This window comes from Hyla sarda, chromosome 6 (assembly GCF_029499605.1).
Source record: "Hyla sarda isolate aHylSar1 chromosome 6, aHylSar1.hap1, whole genome shotgun sequence".
Lineage (NCBI taxonomy): Eukaryota > Metazoa > Chordata > Amphibia > Anura > Hylidae > Hyla > Hyla sarda.
The window spans coordinates 240,045,340-240,068,313 of record NC_079194.1 but is presented as its reverse complement, the minus strand read 5'-3'; the positions used below and the strand labels follow the sequence as shown (position 1 = coordinate 240,068,313).

At 42.5% G+C, this 22,974-nt stretch overlaps 1 protein-coding gene across 9 annotated transcripts in view; it reads right to left on the bottom strand.

The window, feature by feature from the left end:
• Positions 1-7,881: 7,881 nt before the first annotated feature.
• The window catches only part of RAB3IL1 (RAB3A interacting protein like 1), a 141,358-nt gene continuing 126,265 nt past the window's right edge, over positions 7,882-22,974 (bottom strand). For 2 of the 9 annotated variants that reach the window (XM_056526771.1, XM_056526772.1), the window contains 3 exons: positions 14,309-14,408; positions 12,228-12,294; positions 7,883-9,643 (listed from right to left, as the gene is read on the bottom strand). In XM_056526771.1, the coding sequence (XP_056382746.1) occupies positions 9,561-9,643; positions 12,228-12,294; positions 14,309-14,408 (250 nt within the window). In that variant the 3' untranslated portion in view covers positions 7,883-9,560. Of the gene's footprint in view, positions 9,644-12,227; positions 12,295-14,308; positions 14,409-22,974 lie in introns of all 9 variants that reach the window. The other 7 variants (XM_056526775.1, XM_056526774.1, XM_056526776.1 and 4 more) reach the window with 6 other exon arrangements.

Genomic DNA, 22,974 nt, shown 5'->3' with positions numbered 1-22,974 from the left:
AAGTATTCCTATCCCGGAGAGCGCCCCCCCAGATGTTGCGCCCGGCCCCCCTGCACCCCCCACGAGTGCCTCTGCCACTGGCAGTGTTTGTAACTTGTGCTGTGGGTGGGCAGGGGAGGTGGGTCATTATCGGCAAATTTTTTGTTGTTTCGGCATTTCCCCGAAACAGCTATTTTCGGCCGATATGTCGGTGCATCCCTAGTTTGCACCATACGGTTTTTGACTTTGCACATTTTTTTTTACTTGGAATTTCAATCAAACAAGTGAAACTTTATTCATAATGGAGTGAAAAGTTAAAAATGTATACCTTTTTTCTTAAAAGACGGATGCAACCGGACATCATTTTTCAAACTGTAAATGGATTCAAATTTGTACACACGTTTTGATGCAATTTAGTCCAGTTTTGAGAAATCCGTTTTTCATCAAAAACCTTATACGGGAACTGTATTGCAAAAACGTGGTGTGAATGCACCCGAATGGAAATGAAAAACACAGATGTGATGCCAGCCTTTGCTGTTTTTAGCTTCATCTTATAAAAGGCACAGCAAAAGAAACTAATGCTACAGTGACACCAAGTGGACAGGTTGTGCAAATGTTGTCTGTAAACTCTACCTTATGGCATTTCTTACTTTAAGGCCGCGTTCACACGATGGAAATTCCTAGCAGAATTCTGCATTATTTTTCCGAGCGGAATTCTGCCTAAATTTATTGGCCATTAATTTTAGTGGGATTCTGCAAAGATATTTACACAGCAGATACTCTGCAGCGGAATGCATTCCGCAGTCCGGAAAAATATAAGTCTGATCTCTGCCAAATTTGTGCGGAATTCAAGTGGAATGCATGCAGATTCTGCACAGAAGCCGCACCAACATTGACAGTTCTATTAAATAAAGGCAATCTTTTACTTCCGCACAAATTTCGCAAATAGATTTTAAAAAAAATGCGGAATTCTGCACAGAACCAATGCGTATGCAGAATTCACACAGATATGCAGAATTTCTGTCGTGTGAACGCGGCCTGAGGCTATGTTCACACGCCTGAATTTCTGCATGGAATTCTGCATGAAATTCCGCATGAAAACTCTGCACGAATTTATAGCCAATACACTTCAATGGTATTCCCCTCTCCCATTCACACATCAGAATTTCTGTTGCAGGAATTCCATTAAAGTGAATGGGCAATTAATTTCTGCAGAATTTACTGCAGAATTTTCATGCATTATTCCCTGTAGAAATTCTGCCATGTGAACATAGTCTAAAGGGTTGTTTTTTTTAAAAGACTTTTACATACTAATGGCCTATTCTTATGATAGGCCATCAACATCAATTTGGTGGGAGTCCAACGCCTGACGCCCTGTCGATCAGCTGATTGAAGGTGCTGAGACTTCTTCACTGTTACCGGTTAGCGACTGGTATTGTAGGTATTTACTTAAAGGGGTATTCCAGGAAAAAACTTTTTTTAATATCAACTGGCTCCAGAAAGTTAAACAGATTTGTAAATTACTTTTATTAAAAAATCTTAATCCTTTCAATAATTATCAGCTGCTGAAGTTGAGTTGTTGCTTTCTGTCTGGCAACATTGCTCTCTGCTGACATCTCTGCTTGTCTCGGGAACTGCACAGGGCAGAAGAGGTTTGCTATGGGGATCTGCTTCTAAACTGTGTGGTTCCCGAGACACGTGTCATCAGAGAGCACTTAGACCAGTGGTTCTCAACCTTTTCGGCGACCGTACCCCTAAGACCTGAAAGTATGTCCGCGGGTACCCTCTCACGTGGAACTTGCGCATGAGGGGTACCCACAGACAAAAGGCGTGTTCTTACCTTTATACTAATGCATCCCCCCTCCATTTTAATCCCCTTGTGCTATTATTCCCCCCTCCATCTTAATCCACTTGTGCCAATATTCCCCCCTCCATCTTAATCCCCTTGTGCTATTATCCCCCCTCTGTCTTAATCCCCCTGTCCCACTATTCCCACCTCTCTCTGATCCCCTTTTGCCATTATTCCCCCTCCATCTTAATCCCCTTGTGCCATTATTATCAAATATGGCAAAAGGGGATTAAGATGGAGGGGGAATAATGGCACAAGGGGATTAAGATGGAGGGGGGGGATAATCACCCCCCCCCCTCCATCTAACATCTAAATCTCTTGTGCCATTATTCCTCCCTCCCTCTGATCCTCCTGCGCCATTTTCCCACCTCCATCTTTATCCCCTTGTCCCATTATTCCTCCTCCATCGTTATCCCCTTGTGTTATTATTCCTCCTCCATCTTTATCCCCTTGTGTTATTATTCCCCCTCCATCTTTATCCCCATGTGTTATTATTCCCTCCTCCATCTTTATCCCCTTGTGTTATTATTCCTCCTCCATCGTTATCCCCTTGTGTTATTATTCCCCCTCCATCTTTATCCCCTTGTGTTATTATTCCCCTTCATCTTAATCCCCTTGTGTTATTATTCCTCCTCCATCTTTATCCCCTTGTGTTATTATTCCTCCTCCATCTTTATCCCCTTGTGTTATTATTCCTCCTCCATCTTTATCCCCTTGTGTTATTATTCCTCCTCCATCTTTATCCCCTTGTGTTATTATTCCCCCCTCCATCTTTATCCCCTTGTGTTATTATTCCCCCTCCATCTTTATCCCCTTGTGTTATTATTCCTCCTCCTCCATCTTTATCCCCCTGTGTTATTATTCCTCCTCCTCCATCTTTATCCCCATGTGTTATTATTCCCTCCTCCATCTTTATCCCCTTGTGTTATTATTCCTCCTCCATCGTTATCCCCTTGTGTTATTATTCCCCCTCCATCTTTATCCCCTTGTGTTATTATTCCCCTTCATCTTAATCCCCTTGTGTTATTATTCCTCCTCCATCTTTATCCCCTTGTGTTATTATTCCTCCTCCATCTCTATCCCCTTGTGTTATTATTCCTCCTCCTTCTTTATCCCCTTGTGTTATTATTCCTCCTCCATCTTTATCCCCTTGTGTTATTATTCCTCCTCCATCTTAATCCCCTTGTGTTATTATTCCCCCCTCCATCTTTATCCCCTTGTGTTATTATTCCCCCCTCCATCTTTATCCCCCTGTGTTATTATTCCTCCTCCTCCATCTTTATCCCCTTGTGCTATTATTCCTCCTCCATCTTTATCCCCTTGTGTTATTATTCCCCCTCCATCTTTATCCCCTTGTGTTATTATTCCCCTTCATCTTAATCCCCTTGTGTTATTATTCCTCCTCCATCTTTATCCCCTTGTGTTATTATTCCTCCTCCATCTTTATCCCCTTGTGTTATTATTCCCCCCTCCATCTTTATCCCCTTGTGTTATTATTCCCCCCTCCATCTTTATCCCCCTGTGTTATTATTCCTCCTCCATCTTTATCCCCTTGTGTTATTATTCCTCCTCCATCTCTATCCCCTTGTGTTATTATTCCCCCCTTCATCTTTATCCCCTTGTGTTATTATTCCTCCTCCATCTTAATCCCCTTGTGTTATTATTCCCCCTTCCATTATAATCCCCTTGCGCCATTCCCCCTTCCTATGATCCCCTTTTGCCATATTTGATAATAATGGCACAAGGGGATTAAGATGGAGGGGGGGGGGGGGGGGAAGGATAAAGGGGATCAGAGGGAGGGAGGAAAAATCACACAAGGGGATTAATAAGGAGGAGGGGGAATAATGACACAAGGGGATTAATAAGGAGGAGGGGGAATAATGACACAAGGGGATTAATATAGAGGGGGGGGGGGGGTTGATAATTCCCCCCTCCCTCTGATCCCCTTTTGCCAGATCGGATAATAATGGCACAAGGGGATTAAGTTGGAGGGGGGGGGGGGCAAAAGGGGATCAGAGGGAGGGGGGGAATATTGGCACAAGGGGATTACGATGGAGGAGGAATAATAGCACAGAGGGATTAAGATGGTGGTGGGGGGGGGGGGGATAATCAACCCCCCTTCTCCATATTAATCCCCTTGTGTCATTATTCCACCCTCCCGCTGATCCCCTTTTGCCATTCCCCCCCCCTCCATATTAATCCCCTTGTGCCATTATTATCTAATATGGCAAAAGGGGATCAGAGGAAGGGGGAATGGTGCAAGGGGATTAAGATGGAAGGGGGAGAGGGATAATGGCGGAGGGAGTAATAAAGCACAAGGCATTAAATTTTAATGCCTTGTGCTTTATTACTCCCCATCCCCCCCCCTGCCATTATCCCTCTCCCCCTCCATCTTAATGCCTTGTGCTCCGTCCCATACATCCCCCCTCTGTCCCATACAGTCCCCCCTCCGGCCCATACAGTCCCCCCTCTGTCCCATACAGTCCCCCCTCCGTCCAATACAGTCCCCCCTCCGGCCTATACAGTCCCCCCTCCATCCAATACAGTCCCCCCTCCGGCCCATACAGTCCCCCCTCTGTCCCATACAGTCCCCCCTCCGTCCAATACAGTCCCCCCTCCGGCCCATACAGTCCCCCCTCCATCCAATACAGTCCCCCCTCCGGCCTATACAGTCCCCCCTCCGGCCCATACAGTCCCTCCTCTGGCCCATGCAGTCCCCCCTTCGTCCAATACAGTCCCCCCTCCTTCCCATACAGTCCCCCTTCGTCCCAAACAGTCCCCCCTCCGTCCCATACAGTCCCCCCTTCGTCTCATTCAGTCCCCCCTCCGTCCCATACAGTTGTTTACCTGGCATCCTGCGGTCCCGTTGCCTGCTCCTTCACGGGATGTTCGGCGGGGCTGCACTGACGTGTGATGTCCCCCTGCGCTGTGCGGCAGCTCCCCCTGCGCCACGCTACTGTACAGTGAGCTGCTGCGGCTATGCGCTGACAAATACTCGCCAATGCATGGGCGGTATTTGTCAGCGCTTTCGCGTACTCCCTGACAGCCCCTGGCGTACCCCTATGGGTACGCGTACCCCAGGTTGAGAACCCAGGACTTAGACAGAAAAGAACAACTCAACTTCAGCAGCTCATAAGTACTGGAAGGATTAAGATTTTTTAATAGAAGTAATTTACAAATCTGTTTAACTTTCTGGAGCCAGTTGATGTATAAAAAAAAGTTTTTTCCTGGATAACCCCTTTAAATGGAACAAATGGTAATGTTAGGCCACTCCCAAATATCCGGAGCTGTGCCTGCTAGAAAATGATGGGGTCTTGTCACAGCACAAGTTCCAGGACCCCTTCACCAGCTGGCTGATGGGGGCCTAACTCCTGACCCCATAGGCCATGAATATAGAAGTCACAGAAAACAGTTTAAAACCCTAAAATTATTTATATGCCAACAATGAAAAAGTACTTTAAGTGTAAATTGTGAATTGATCAATAATGCGAAAAATAAATATCTCCACAGTTTGCTATAAAGAAATGATTTAATGTAATTCCACAGATCAGTATTCATTTGTACTTTATCTTGCATAATACTGGTAAATGAGTAAAATATACCCCAAAAGGTAGTCTGCAGCATAACATTACCCCTTTATTACAACATATAAATGGCTGTGTAATACGGTTTCCGTGAGATAACAATATGAATATATATTCCTTCAAAATAAGGAGGTTGTGCTTTGTCACCAGTCACAATAAAATCTTGTGAATCTGAAGGGGCTGTGTCAGCAAATAGCCCTTGTGCGGAATGTCAAATGATTAAAATGCGTAGTGTAGAAATGTAATAACACTACAAGTACAATAATACACAAATACATGCACGTTCTTATAACATAGAAGCAGGCGCCCTATGGCTTTTCAGAAGCTATTAGCCTATAGTAGGTATGCTGAGATTTGTAGTTCGACCACTGCTGAAGGCCATTTCTTGTCCATGCCTCCATACTAACTTCTGTATGCAGTTTCTGGACTAAAACACCATGTATGAGTGAGTCCTTACCTACTAAAGCAGGCTCAGGAAAGGGAAATCAGATTTTTAGTACAAGGAAATGACTTAAAGGGGTACTCCGCTGCTCAGCGTTTGGAACAAACTGTTCTGAACACTGGAGCCGGCGACGAGAGCTCGTGACGTCATAGCCCAGTCATGACGTCACACTCTGCCCCCTCAATGCAAGTCTATGGGAGGGGGCGTGACGGATGTCACGCCCCCTCCCATAGACTTGCATTGAGGGGGCGAGGCATGACATCATGATGGGGGCGGGGCTATGATGTCACGAGCTCCCGGGACCTGCTCCAGTGTTCGGAACAGTTTGTTCCAAACGCTGAGCAGTGGAGTACCCCTTTAATAGCTTTTCCTTAGTGTATAGCATAGCTTAGGTAAAAAGATTACAGTCACTATTGGTCCTACCCATGCCCTAGTGCCTAAGGTACTTAAAGGCCCTGCAGTCACATGAGAAGACAAGAGTACGATATAATGTACATGGTAGGTTAGGAGCCTTGTAAAGAAAAAAAAAAAGAGATTCAGAGCCAAAGCCTTTATTAAATCAGATAAATTGAAGAGGTCTTAAGATCAGGAGGGCAAAGAGAACTCCTAGTGTTATATAATTGCTTGTTAATCTGAATAGGTGCAATTCTACATTTCCTATGTGGATGGCTGTCCTCATCAGCTCCCAGCAATAACCCCTGAGTACCAGAGGGTCCGAATGTTTGCCCAGACAGCTTGCTTTAAAGGGGTATTCCGCTGCTCAGCGTTTGGACCAAACTGTTCCGAACGCTGGAGTCTGTGTCGGGGGCTTGTGACGTCATAGCCCCGCCCCCTCATGACTTCACTCCCCACCCCCTCAATACAAGTCTAAGGGAGGGGGCGTGACGCTTCGCCAGAGGGCATGATACGGTCCGTGGCCGGCGTCTGAGGCTCCCCCCGGAGCATCTACCGTCTCCCCACTAGGAAAGGAAGAGACCCCTGGATGGCTTTCTACCTGCCTGATATACAGTCATCGCGTGAGTGCTCCGTTTCTTTTCTTCTTTGTCGTTACATTTATTGGATATCTTTATTATAACCTGAGCACCACCGGACATCCCCACTTCCAAACACCATCTGGTTTACACAGTGTTTTGGATATATCGTTTCCCTACATGTACGGTTTAGGTTTGCAAGTGATATCAGTGCCGATTTACACCACTCTTCTCCAGATTATATCTTGAAATCATGGTTTACAGCACATACATCTTGAGCAACGTAATTTACCTTCTATAACTACAGAAAATCCCCTTTGCAAGGTCCTGTAATAGGTGATAAGGGCTGTTGGTGGAAAACACCTTTATACACTAGGAAAGTGAATGATATATTTATGTACTAAGGTTTGTTTTTTTTACACTATGTTTTGGTACCCAGCGCATACAGTAAATGTAATCCTACATCACCATTACCTTATGGAGGCCACTTGAGTGGCATCTCATGGGTATATGTTTAAAGGGGTACTCCGCACCCCTAGACATCTTATCCCCTATCCAAAGGATAGGGGATAAGATGTCAGATCGCCAGGGGTCCCGCTGCTGGGGACCCCCGGGATCTCGGCTGCTGTACCCACCTGTATGGCCTCCACCTCATACCGGCAACGCTGGAGGCTTCGGATCCCGACCACAATGGCGGACGAGTGGGGCGTTACGACTCAGCCCCGTGTGACGTCACGCCCCGCCCCCTCAATGCAAGTCTATGGGAGGTCTGTCACGCCCCCTTCCATAGACTTGCATTGAGGGGATGGGGCATGACGTCACACGGAACGGAGTCGTGATGTCACGCTCGTCCGCCATTGTGGTCGGGATCCGAAGCCTCCAGTGTTGCCAGTGTGAGGTGGAAGCCGTACAGGTGGGTGCAACAACCGAGATCCCGGGGTTCCCCAGCAGCGGGACCCCGGCGATCTGACATCTTATCCCCTATCCTTTGGATAGGGGATAAGATGTCTAGGGGTGCAGAGTACCCCTTTAAGGTATACCTTGTGGATTCTCCCCACAATCCCACGAGACACAGCAAGAAAACTAGGTAATTCCTTTCAATAAACCCCTAAAAAAATCTCTGGAAAACCGGTAACCTTTTTCACCAGCAACTATTATCTTGGATACATTGGTACTATTGTAAATCTGTTAGCAGTATAAGCTATGAGACTGAAGTACATGGTAACCACAATAACAATTGAGAATTGACATTTTTGTCTGACAATCTTAGTCCATTATGTACAATACTGACTGCTAAAATTGGATAATTAAAAAAAAAACACATTCAAAACCAATGAGATGAAGACTGCACAATAGTCCTGTGCTGGCTGAATGTCAAGAGAAGGGTTTTTAAGACTAGTATAAAAATATTTTACTTTAAGAAAGTCACAGTGAATAGCAGAAAGCTGGTGTGAAGATAGCAGGCTGTGGTGAGGAGGATTGACTTGTGTGTGCAAAGGATTAATGTTACATGTCTACATAAAGGAAGACTTGAATTAAATCTGGATATTCACATTAGAAGAATGTCCGAAAGCCCTTGGCAAACTCTTTTGAGAACTGAGAATTGACCTATGTAGTTTTTGAGAGCTGGAGCAATATTACCAATACATATTCAAGACTGGGCCATGAATAGGAATATCATTTGTAATTCATATATCCCATATATGAATGGACTTTGTAATTCATATATTCTTTTTACTTACAGGAAAATTACAGAATATGGACATTTCTATTACATCTATGAGATCACCAGGAACCTTAAAGGAACGGTATGAAATGTATCACCCCATCACATCCTGCACTAGGCCTAAAGCTGTCCATATACATAAGATGAATGGCGTACAAATTTCCTCATTTCGGTGAGAGCAGCTGACTCCCCCAATGTTGGGGAAAATAAGGATTAGACATTTGGATTTCAGCAGCAAGATACTTGTGTTCTCAAGAGGTTTAACCGCCGCCATAGAAGTATAGTAACAGACTTCTTTACTATGCACATTGTACTCACCTGAGTTGAGCGTACATATGTAGCGGGGATCAGGAAAAACAGCTGTCAGCTGAAAGAGCGTGTATATAGCTAGCTTAACAAAGTGGATTTATTTTTCCTGGTGTACAAATGAAATAATATTTGATACAGTTTTTTTAATTGGGCAAGGAAGGCTTTATAGCTAAATGGGAACTTCTCAGTTAGGACCTTGATGCTATTTTCATGAATATAGAACAAGCAGCAATTCACCCTAATGACAAGAGGTTTTGTCACAAAGCAGGTGTTATCACACAGTTTTATAGCAAGCAGCTCTATGTTCTAGCTTACAGCCAAGCACCATGTGATTTACAGGGTTACTTACTAGCAGAGAAGTAAAGGTGTAAGTGTAGAAGAACCCAAAGCAACCAATCAGAAGTTAGTCTTGATCCACCTTGTGCAAATTCCAACATTAACAAGCAAATAAGTGATCAGTTGCAGTGGGTTAGTGTACATCACGATCACTGAAAAATATCCTGTAAAGTGTCTGAAAATATATGTGCATTCCATGTTTTAACTCAAGAATTGCTGAGTTATGTACCATGTGGGAAGGATTAACACACAGTTCACAAGATCCAGTTGTGTTTTCACAAGCCTTCCTATTTTACTTAACCCACAGCAGCAGTTTGGCCATTTCATTTGGGTTGTTCTGGAGGTCCAGGTTCTTCTGACACCATTATGGCTCATAGGGATAGAACCCAAGTTTAGCAGATGACATCTCACGCCGAAGTCTCATGATCTCCCAGAATATCAGCTCCGCTGTACAAGTAGAGAACAAGGGTCTTACAATATTCATTATGTGAAAAAAAACAACAACACTGGAATAGCAACAAAGCACAAAGATATAAGAAAAAAAATTTTTTTAATGTGTTAAAATGAATTTTTAGGGCCACTGTAATATATTATGGAATTGTCATATGAGTAGATTCCTAATATAAATGATCTAAATTCCCTTTTTCTTTTACCTATATAATGATTCTTGTTATAAAATACTGGTGTTAATCAATGGTTGTGTCCTGTCCATGGAGAGGTATGGGGGACACTGTCTGTTTACCCACAGTGAAAGTATAGAAAAAAAAACTTTGGGCGCGAAGACAATGCCCAAGGGCCCCATACACAATCACAAAGAACACTGACAAAAAACAATGAAAGTGGCAAGTGACAGTGCTGTGGCATGGGTCAGCAGCACCCGGGGCAAGGCAATATACTGTGCACCCCCTCAACCAGCCCATGAATGCAAATAAATGGGGGTGGATATAGTGTAGGCATCGCCGCTCACCAAGGCTGCACTGAGGATTTTCATGAGGGTTTGACAAAAAATTTTTTTAAAATCATATCTTGACACCAGGACAACATATTAATACTGCAGTAACTAAATAACACCATCATACTGTTAATAAAAACTACAATACACATGCCAATATCACATTAATAGCTCTATACAAGGGACAAATAATTGTGCCACACCATGGCCACTACTGTTTACACCAAATAGTCACTATACTGATACTGAATAAAAACCATTACACCCAATCCAATATCCCCTATACAGTGCCCATACAGTGGTGATCCCAGCTGTACACAGGCTCTGCAGACCATATAAAAGGTTATATTGCAATCACAACCAGTGACTCACAGGGGGCGTCTTCTTGGATTTGTTCTCCCAGTAGGAAATGCCCCAGTAGGTAGGCCCCCCCACCCATTAAGTAGATGCCCCAAGCAGGTATAGGTAGGTAGCTATAACCCCCCGAGGATGCCCCTAGTAGGAAGGTAACAGGAGTACCACTGTGCAGTACAGGAGAAAGAATTTTGGATAGAACAAGAGTCAATGCTCCTGTATGTACATTCTATATGCATTGCCACTCAGTATTGTATAGGAGCTAGGAGTCCGGAGTTACTGCTTTTGTTCGTAAATTCTGTGGCACACTACGCCAATAGCTTAGGTCACATTCACATCCCGATTTTTGCATCCATCGAGTCTGTACGATTATATCCCTGAAAAAATTATAGAATTGTATATCTAGAAGTATACATTGATTTCTGGTGACAAAATGTATAACACATGCACACATTTTGTTTGAATGAAAATCTTGGTTGACCACAATTTTTTTTTATTCCAATTCAGAAACAGATTTCAACCATATCTAGGTTTGTTGTTGTTGTTTTTTTTTTCTTTTTAACAATTTCATCTATATAAATCGTATTATAACGTATTGCTATTCTTTTTGATCTGCTAATCTTACACAATTTTTTTTTTTTTTTTTACAAATGCAAAGTAGCTTAGGAATAGTCTAGAAAGATCAAGAAACATAAAAACAAAAATTTTTTTTTTAAATAAAACAGAAAAAAAGTGTAAAAACATACTGCCATATATCTGACAGACACGATTTCAGGCCATCTGCTTCAACAATACGTTAGACGGATGCAAAAATTCTGATGTGAATGGGGCCTTAGCATGCAGGGACGCCTGTTTACTGCCAGACTTCTTGCTTCTGTACAATACTGAGTGCTGGTGCATACATTGTACGCATCACTGGTAAGTGCCCCTTAACACTTAAAGGGGTACTCCGCCCCTAGACATCTTATCCCCTATCCAAAGGATAGGGGATCAGATGTCAGATCGCTGTGGTCCCGCTGCTGGGGAGCCCCGGGATCCCCGCTGCAGCACTGCGCTATCATTACAGCACAGAGCGAGTTCGCTCTGCACGTAATGACAGGCAATACAGGGGCCGGAGCATCGTTACGTCACGGCTCCGCACCTTGTGATGTCACGGCCCGCCCCTTTCAATACAAGTCTATGGGAGGCGGCGTGGCGGTCGTCACGCCCCCTGCCATAGACTTGCATTAAGGGGACGGGCCGTGACGTAACGATGCTCCGGCTCCTGTATCGCCCGTCATTACGCACAGAGCGAACTCGCTCTGTGCTGTAATGATAGCGCAGTGCCGCAGCGGGGATCTCCGGGCTCCCCAGCAGCGGGACCGCGGATAGGGGATAAGATGTCTAGGGGCGGAGTACCCCTTTAATACCCAGGCTCCTATGTAACCCAGTCTACCTATACCACAACCTCTCTCTTCTAATGGACAAAACTATTTCAACTCCTAAAAAAGAGTCATATAACATACGCATATTGGGGACTCTGCATTGTTACTAAGCAAGGGCAATGAAAAGGGCACAATACAGGCCCCATTTTGACCTTTTCTATGTATTCCAATAGTAAGGAGCCCTTTCCAGGTTTTGCATTAGGGCCCAAGGAGCTTCAGTTTATGACTCTGCAGACAATATAAACTACATGGAAAGCCTAGAGTCAATAATCCAGCTATGACATAAGATGAAATTACTTACTGTCTTGGCGTACCAGACCTTGCTGTATGTAACGGATGTAAGTGAAGAAATTGCAGACTGCTGTTATCTGTAGGACAGAGAGCACATGTGAGAAGAAAGGATGCACACTTTATGTGGGGCCCAATGGAGAAAAAAATTTACAAAAAGCCCACAGTTGCTACTAGTTGAAACCTCCACAAAAATGCGCACATTGGAGAATAGACATTGGTGCTTGCTTGTTAACCCTTGGGATGGTTTTCTAAAGTACACCGTGTGGTAAGGGAATAAACAAAAAAATAACTGATGTGGCTAACCAAAGATAAACCCCCTGAGTCCAGGAGCCACCATAGCAGTCACATAGCCTATTTGCATGGTGTATATGCACTTGGTCAAAAGACTAAAACACCAAAAGTGGATGAAAACAAAAGGAAGATAGATACAGCTGGAAAGAACTAGGAAGGGCTCATAGTAGTATAGAAGAAAAGAAGGAGAAGAAGCAAGTGATGAAACTGCAGAACTGAACAGCATATTCTTTGTTAGGATGGCATATAGCACACTAGATTATGGCTACAAACAATATCTAGGTAGATGTGAGTCCAGGAAGTAGCTGCATTACAGCAGCCATGTCTACTGGCTATGGAGCTGTCATTATGTCACAGAGTCACACAAGCTTTATGGTATGCATAGCCCTTGCACTCTCATGCTACATCTGTGACTAATCTTTTTACACATAAAGGGGTATTCCGATATGCCATTAATATCTGGGTCTTGCACCTATTTCTAGAATCCCCATTTAGAAATACATATGTCTTCCATATGTCATGGAAAGCATACTCCTTTTTTTTTTTTATTAAATATTTATAATTGAAAAAAAAAAAAAGAAAATTACAACATATGTTACATCCTACATCATGACAACTTGCGGTACACCATGCAAGAATTACTAGTGTAGCACCACGTGACCTCCAAAATCCTTAAAATCCTAGTTTAAAAAATGCAACCAAGTTCACAAAGTTCCATAATGAGGAAAAAGAAACTGCCCTTAACCTTACAAACTTTTCTAAGGATATAACAAGATTTTTTAAACTGTTCAGCGTATGAGAATTTCTTACAAAACTCTGTATGGGGGTGTCCTATTCTAAAGCCCGCCAGGGACTCAAAATGTACACCTCAAGCTATCAAAGCAATATTTGACAATGGGTAGATCATGACGTCCCTTTAGAAAGTTAATCACCTTGGCTAAAAAATTAAGTTTGAAATTGGGAAGTCCTAGCCCCCCTCATCTTCCTCACTAAGAGAAAAAACTTATATTTTAGTCTCAACCTTTTATGGCCCCAGATAAATTTGTTTAGAATACACTCAAAGGAGTCAAACCATTTCTCGGTGATCCAAGTTGGAGAGGCATTAAGAATATATAAAGTTTCAGGGTGATAATCATTTGAATAAACGTAATGCGATCAGACATTGGTAATGGAAGTTTAGACCAGATCTTGATTTTAGATTTAACAGAGTTTACAAGAGGTACTAAATTGAACTCATAATATTTCTTTGGAACCCATGGAATTCTAACCCCTAAATATTGTAAAGCTTCATCAGGGCCAACAATCTCAAACGGAAAGTAATTTGGGGGAACTGTATAACCAATAGAAAGCATTTAGGATGTAACCCAGAAATTATACCAAATTCATTGATTATAGACAATACCTTGGGGATCCCTTTTATTGGATTTTTGAGAAAAAGAAGAATATCGTCCACATATAATTCAAAGAATACTCCTTTAAATATGTTCACATCTATGGTTAGAAGAAACATATAGACCTAGTCTTATAGTGGTCAAAATAGACTAGACACTACAGTGTAATGTAAAATTATGGTGGGTCACAGAACAGCTTGTATACTAGACCAGAGCCAAAAAGCTACAAGCTACTTTAGTAACCAGTAATTATTCATAAATCACTGTATAACACAACACCAGAGCATTTACTACCGATTTGCAAACTGACAAGTGATGCATTACCTTGCACTTTGCTGACATTGTACTAATGCTCACTTAAGGATGGAAGTACCCTCCTTCCCCCTCCCAGCTTACATTCAGCACTTACCCTGAACCGGCAGGATGGTGAGATGAAGTAATAATTCCCAGAGTCTCCCAGTTTGATCCGGTGGCGACATGAACGTGACAAACCACTGAGTGCACATTTCCTAAAATTAAAGGGGTTGACAAGGTAAGATTCTAGATACATGTTCCACCAACCAATTGGAATCTTAAAAGAGAGGCTCCTATAAAAACTGAATTTCTGATTGTAGTTTGGTTGTTTCTAATGCTGTGCTTGCCAGGCAGCACCCAAACAAGGAAGAATAAAGTACAGGGTGGGCCATTTATATGGATACACCTTAATAAAATGGCAATGGTTGGTGATATTAATTTCCTGTTTGTGGCACATTAGTGTATGTGAGGGGGGGAAACTTTTCAAGATGGGTGGTGACCATGGCGGCCATTTTGAAGTCGGACATTTTGAATCCAACTTTTGTTTTTTCAAAAGGAAGAGGGTCATGTGACACATCAAACTTATTGGGAATTTCACAAGAAAAACAATGGTGTGCTTGGTTTTAATTTAACTCTTTATTCTTTCATGAGTTATTTACAAGTTTCTGACCACTTATAAAATGTGTTCAATGTGCTGCCCATTGTGTTGGATTGTCAATGCAACCCTCTTCTCCCACTCTTTACACACTGATAGCAACACTGCAGGAGAAATGCTAGCACAGGCTTCCAGTATCCGTATACACTGCTATATACTACTATATACACCGCAGGAGAAATGCTAGCACAGGCTTCCAGTATCCGTAGTTTCAGGTGCTGCACATCTCGTATCTTCACAACATAGACAATTGCCTTCAGATGACCCCAAATATAAAAGTCTAAGGGGGTCAGATCGGGAGACCTTGGGGGCCATTCAACTGGCCCATGACGACCAATCCACTTTCCAGGAAACTGTTCATCTAGGAATGCTCGGACCTGACACCCATCATGTGGTGGTGCACCATCTTGCTGGAAAAACTCAGGGAACGTGCCAGCTTCAGTGCATAAAGAGGGAAACACATCATCATGTAGCAATTTCGCATATCCAGTGGCCTTGAGGTTTCCATTGATGAAGAATGGCCCCACTATCTTTGTACCCCATATATCACACCATACCATCAATGTTTGTGTTCCAACAGTCTTGGAGGGATCTATCCAATGTGGGTTAGTGTCAGACCAATAGCGGTGGTTTTGTTTGTTAACTTCACCATTCACATACCTGAAACTACGGACACTGGAAGCCTGTGCTAGCATTTCTCCTGTGGTGTTGCTATCAGTGTGTGAAGAGTGGGAGAAGAGGGTTGCATTGACAATCCAACACAATGGGCAGCACATTGAACACATTTTATAAGTGGTGAGAAACTTGTAAATAACTCATGAAAGAATAAAGTTACGCTAAAACCAAGCACATCATTGTTTTTCTTGTGAAATTCCCAATAAGTTTGATGTGTCACATGACCCTCTTCCTATTGAAAAAACAAAAGTTGGATTAACCTCTTAACGACGCAGGACGTATATTTACGTCCTGCGCCGGCTCCCGCGATATGAAGCGGGATCGCGCCGCGATCCCGCATCATATCGCGTGGGTCCCGGCGCTAATCAACGGCCGGGACCCGCGGCTAATACCACACATCGCCGATCGCGGCGATGTGCGGTATTAACCCTTTAGAAGCGGCGGTCAAAGCTGACCGCCGCTTCTAGAGTGAAACTGAAAGTATCCCGGCTGCTCAGTCGGGCTGTTCGGGACCGCCGCGGTGAAATCGCGGCATCCCGAACAGCTGATCGGACACCGGGAGGGCTCTTACCTGCCTCCTCGGTGTCCGATCGACGAATGACTGCTCCGTGCCTGAGATCCAGGCAGGAGCAGTCAAGCGCCGATAATGCTGATCACAGGCGTGTTAATACACGCCTGTGATCAGGATGAGAGATCAGTGTGTGCAGTGTTATAGGTCCCTATGGGACCTATAACACTGCAAAAAAAAGTAAAAAAAAAAGTGTTAATAAAGGTCATTTAACCCCTTCCCTAATAAAAGTTTGAATCACCCCCCTTTTCCCATAAAAAAAATAAAACAGTGTAAAAAAAATAAATAAATAAACATATGTGGTATCACCGCGTGCGTAAATGTCCGAACTATAAAAATATATCATTAATTAAGCCGTACGGTCAATGGCGTACGCGCAAAAAAATTCCAAAGTCCAAAAAAGCGTATTTTGGTAACTTTTAATAACACTAAAAAATTAATAAAAAGTGATCAAAAAGTCAGATCAAAACAAAAATCATACCAATAAAAACTTCAGATCACGGCGCAAAAAACGAGTCCTCATACCGCCCCGTACGTGGAAAAATAAAAAAGTTATAGGGGTCAGAAGATGACATTTTTAAACGTATAAAATTTCCTGCATGTAGTTATGATTTTTTCCAGAAGTGCGACAAAATCAAACCTATATAAGTAGGGTATCATTTTAACCGTATGGACCTACAGAATAATGATAAGGTGTATTTTTTAACGAAATATGCACTGCGTAGAAACGGAAGCCCCCAAAAGTTACAAAATGGCGTTTTTTTTTCGATTTTGTCGCACAATGATTTTTTTTTCCGTTTCGCCGTGCATTTTTGGGTAAAATGACTAATGTCACTGCAAAGTAGAATTGGCGACACAAAAAATAAGCCATAATATGGATTTTTAGGTGGAAAATTGAAAGGGTTATGATTTTTAAAAGGTAAGGAGGAAAAAACGAAAGTGCAAAAACGGAAAAACCCTGAGTCCTTAAGGGGTTAAAAATGTCCGACTTCAAAATGGCCGCCATGGTCACCACCCATCTTGACAAGTTTCCCCCCTCACATATACTAATGTGCCACAAACAGGAAGTTAATATCACCAACCATTCCCATTTTATTAAGGTGCATCCATATAAATGGCCCAACCTGTATTATGACCATTACTGCTCAATATAAATAATGTAGAGGACTTCAGAAATGTAAAATTTTTAGATAGTGTCCAGTCTCCTCCCTTCAATATAATACCATGTCTTCTCGGTCTGTCCTACCTAAATCACATATTATGAGCACCAGGCCTTCAGAAGCACCAAAGTCTTTAACCAACAGACAAACTGGGTAAGTAGATCTGTGAAAGGGCTATTTCAGAGTACTAGAGGATATAGTAATATGAATTGTTTTCTATGCAGAACGGCCATTTCATGGAGCATGAGGAGGGTATACAGCTTGTGCTAGGCAGTAATACATGTATGCTTATAGACAAGGCATTTGTAGGAGAGTAAATTGAGTAGATCACAGGCAGTTTCTTAGGGTAGTTTCATACACAGTGAGGGAGATAAATAAAAACTGTCTAGTTCTTAGACTGTCTAGTCTAGGTTTGCACAGTCTAAGGATGTGTTCACACAAGTAGATTTTATTTCAAACATTGAAGTCAATGGGGTCTGCGATAGATTTTCAACAGCGGAAATTCCGCTGTGGACAGCCTGCGGAGAGCCCCCCTTTTCAAACTCACAGCTGGAAACCTGCTGCGAGTTTGAAACCAAATCTACTCATGTGAACGCACCCATAGAATACACCAGATTTATCATAGTGGTTCAGGATGTCTGAAATTCTGGCACATCTTTAGATTTTCTAATCTAAGGTTAGGGCATTTTAAAGGGGTTATCCATTGAATACAATAACAGAACTAATTTTTTCCAAAAAGAGCACCACACCTGTCCTCCGGCTGTATGTGGTATTCCAACTTGTCTCCATTTACTTCAATGGAACTGGTGCTGTTTTATTAAATGGGTACTCTACTGGAAAACATTTTTTTTTATCAACTGGTGCCAGAAAGTTAAACAGATTTGTAAATTACTTCAATAAAAAATCTTAATCCATCCAGTACTTATCAGCTGCTGTTATGATCCACAGGAAGTTCTTTTCTTTTTGAATTTCCTTTCTGCCTGATCACAGTTCTCTCTGCTGACACCTCTGTCCATTTTAGGAACTGTCCAGAGCAGGATAGGTCTTCTATGGGGATTTGCTCCTACTCTGGACAGTTACTAAAATGGACAGAGGTGTCAGCAGAGAGCACTGTGGTCAGGCAGAAGGGAAATTAAAAAAGAAAAGAAGTTCCTGTGGATCATAACAGCAGCTGATAAGTACTGGAAGAATTAAGATTTTTTTAATAGAAGTAATTTACAAATCTGTTTGCACCAGTTGATTAAAAAAAAATAGTTTTCCAGTGGAGTTCCCTTTAAGAATGCAACTCTATGGGAGAGATTTATCAAAACCTGTGCAGAGAAAAAGTTTACCAGTTGTCCATAGCAACCAATCAGATCGCTTCTTTCTTTTTTAGAAAGGCCTCTCAAAGATACAAGAAACAATCTGATTGGTTGCTATGAGCAACTGGTCAACTTTCTTTTTGCCCAGTTTTTGATGAATCTCCCCCTATTTTTCTATTCCTGGATAACCCTTAAGGTTAGGATTCCACTTGGTTTTTCCCCAGCATTTTTTCAGTAAAAACGCCAGAAAAAACGCCAGTGCAATTTCCTGCGCCTGACGTTTTTTCTGACGTTTTTGCATTTGAGTTGAAATTGCGTTTTTGGCCCCTTTGGCATTTTTTTCCCAAATGAGTTGGGTACCAAAAAAAAAAACAGGATGTAGTAGGGATGGGGAAAAAATTATTAAAGGAAATTTTTATTTTTTATAATGAACTTTTAATTAATTTTTAATAATGTGTGTATGTGTGTTTCACTTTTTTTCTCAATTTTTTTAAAAATTTTTTAGGTAGTACTACTACTCCCAGCATGGAACAGACTGTTCCATGATGGGAGTAGTAGTACCTGTACTAATAGACATATTGCCCCGGTTGTCAATCCTGACACCTGATGCGATCCACCATAATATAGCAGAGATGTGAAGCGGCTGTATACAGCGCTCGCATCTCTGCACTATACTCCAGCCAGTGATGTGAATAGAACATCACTCATTCAGATTTCCCTCTGAGAGCGGTGATTGGCTGCAACCATCCGGCCAATCCCCACTCTGGGAAATACAAATAGGTGTATATATACGTCAGTGCAGGGGACCATAGAAGAACGGCCGCCCGCATCTATACATTATACAGGAGGATCACAGTGGGTGTCAGAAGTGACAATCGCTCTGATCTGTCCTCAACTGCAGGTACTACTGTTCCCAACATAGAGCACACTCTGCTCAATGCTGGGAGCTGTAGTATAGTTACATAGTCCCGCAGAGAGTTGTGATTGGCCAGATGGTTCCAGCCAATCACAGCTCTAGGAATGTGTATATATATACATATGCAGTGCAGGGGACCATAGAAGAGCGGCCAGCCGCATCTATACATTATACAGGAGGATCGCAACGGGTATCAGAAGTGACACAGGCGATCTTTCAATCAGTACAGGTACTACTACTCCCATCATGGGACAGTGTGTTCCATCCTGGGAGTAGTAGTACCACCTGAAAAATAAAGAAAAAAAGTGAAAAACACACACACACACACTACATTTTTATTATTGTTGGCTATACTTTTTGTTCCCCGCCCACAAAAATTGATCCCTGTTTAAAAATTTATAAAAATGTTGTTATAAAAAAGATAAATTTCGTTAAATACAATTTAAAAAAAAATGCCAAACTGAAAAACGCCAAGTGGAAAAAGAATTTTGCAATTTCTCATTGATTTATAGCTAACATTTGCCACTGCGTGTTTTTTCTTGCCGAAAAAACGCCATGCGGCAGATTTAGCGTTCTCCCCCCCCCCCCCCCCCCCCCCCAAAAAAAAACCAAGTGGAATTCCACCCTCAGGCTAGGTTTCCACACTGGTTTTTTATGGTATTTTCTTTGGAAAACTACCTCTGCAGTTTTTAAGCCAAAGTCAGAAGTGGATGCAGTAGGAAGGTATAAGTAGGTATAAGGGTATGTTCACACTTAAGGAAAATGTGCGGAATGTCTGCCCGGAAAACACTGGTGGACTTTCCGCACATTTGAAACTCCCTGTGTCTGCTACGACAGCCCTGTCCCACAACAACATTTCTGAGTGGAATCCATCTGAAAAATTCAGCTTGAAAATTCCATTGCAGCAGAATTCTATTGTTTTCAAAGGGATTCTGCTGCACTGTGCACATCTGGTGCGGAAATTCTCATTCCGGCCTCCGCGCATTTCCGAGCGGTCCTAGCACCAACGTGTTTTGCAGGCGCTCACTGTTTGTGAAATGTCCGCCAGAATTTTTTCAGCCGGACATTCTGACAAACTTCCTCTGTGTGAATATAGCCTTACAAGAGGGTCAAATGGGGTAATAGCCCAGGGGCATCCATCATTTAGGGCCTTCAGCTCCACTTTCCTCAAGTGTTTCCCAGCAGCATGTCAAAGCTTGTTCGTCAAATGATGGATGCATTTATTATAATGTAACAACAGTATAAATCAGCTCACCCTCCGACCTCGGAACAAGACCCAGTGCACGGATACCATGGTGCAGTGGAGGGCAGGATATAAATAGAGAAAAAAGTCCAGCGCCAATGGGTAAGTGGATAAAATTCACAGGCTTTATTGATTCCTTTAAAACATCAGCTTACAGGCATGTACATGCCTGTAAGCTGATGTTTTAAAGGAATCAATAAAGCCTGTGAATTTTATCCACTTACCCATTGGCGCTGGACTTTCTTCTCTGTTTATATCATTTATTATAATAGTAGATTGCTGTAATGCCAGAAGCATGCATGATATCTGTGACAGCGCATACAGGATTACAAATTAGTAAATTAGTTTTACTCAGCCAAAACTCCCACAAAGTTATTGGGGGGTTATTTATCAATAATGGTCTTGGCTAGATCATTTTTTAGTTGTTGGTCTAGATGTGTTTTTTTTTTTTTTTTTTTTGGCGGTGCTGCTCCAAATGTATCATATTGTCGCAGTGAACATGATAAATTGCGCACAAATCTGCACCCAGATCATTTTCTACCGCCGCTTCTGAGGAGCTTGTTTGTCTGTGTGTTTGGCTTTATTTGTTTTATTTAAAATTTTAAGGCAAATTAATGTCTAAAAGAAGGTCTGCAAAGAGAGTCTGAAATTTGAATAGTGGTTTACCTTGCCACAGGCCAGGAAAAAGAAATGTATTGTTCAAGAGACGGAGGTTTTAGTTGAACAGGTATTTGTTTTTGTTTTTTTACCTTTTTTTATTTTGTTTTCATCACTTTGTCGGATATTTTTTTAAGTTTGCAAAGTTTTTTGGGTGTACTCTGTGGTTCGTCCGAGAATTCCAGTGCAATGTAGACCCCTAATGGTTGCATCCAAATGTGCAAAAATGCTTAAAATAACGAATAAAATAGTGCTGGTTCTCAAGGACTGTGAATAGGGGAACCTTATGTGTAGAGGAAGTGGGGAAGGGGATGATAAAAGATTAAGCCTAAAATACCCAAAAGCACACTTATGCAGAATTATAAAAATACATGTATTTGACATTTTTTTTTTTTATTAAATGAGTAATCAAGTGCAAAACATACTGTATTTTTCGCCGTATAAGACGCACTTTTTCTTCCCCAAAACTGGGGGGAAAAAGTCGGTGCGTCTTATACGGCGAATACACCCCTATCGCGGCGGTCCCTGCAGCCATCAAGGGCAGGGACCCGCGGCTAATACAGGACATCACCGATCGCGGTGATGCCCTGTATTAACCCTTCAGACGCAGCGATCAAAGCTGACCGTCACGTCTGAAGGGAAAGTGACACTAACCCGGCTGTTCAGTCAGGCTGTTCGGGACCGCCGCGATTTCACCGCGGCGGTCCCGAACAGCCCGACTGAATAGCCGGGTTAGTGCTTACAGGACACCAGGAGGGACCTTACCTGCCTCCTCGGTGTCTTCTCCGTTCAGGGATCCCCTGTATGGCCGGCGCTCTCCTTCCTCGTCATCACATCGTCTAGTACGTGCGTCGGCGTGCGTAACGACGTGATGGCGGTGACGGAGAGCGAGGATACCCGGCCGGCAGCAAAGACGTTCCGGAGCGACGGGGACACGGCGACAGCGATGGAGCGACATCCAGGGCAGCGGTGACGGGTATGGAGCGGCGGGGACACGTGAGTATTACCTCCTATGCAGTGGTCTTCAATCTGCGGACCTCCAGATGTTGCAAAACTACAACTCCCAGCATGCCCGGACAGCAAACGGCTGTCCGGGCATGCTGGGAGTTGTAGTTTTGCAACATCTGGAGGTCTGCAGGTTGAAGACCACTATTGGGTTCAAAATCTTTATTTTTTTAGATTTTGCACCTATAAATTGGGTGCGTCTTATACGCCGGTGCGTCCTATAGGACGAAAAATACGGTAATCATATGTAACATATGCGATCATAGTCATAAGGATTAATAGTTCATAGACAGCTGTAGGAATGCAGATTCTTTCTGCATATACTTTGAACATTCCTACAGCTGTCTATGAACTATTAATCTTTATGAATATGATCACATATGTTTACATATGATTATGTTTTGCACTTGATTACTCATTTAACCCATTTTTTTACCACACCAGAGATAGCCGATATCTACTTCTGCATATTTTAAATGTTAAAAAAGCTTCAATTTTTTTTCAAATAAATGTATTTTTATAACAATGCATAAGTGTGCTTTTGGGTATTTTAGGATATTTTTTTAAACTTGGGCACCTTAAATTGTTAGATTTTGGCCAT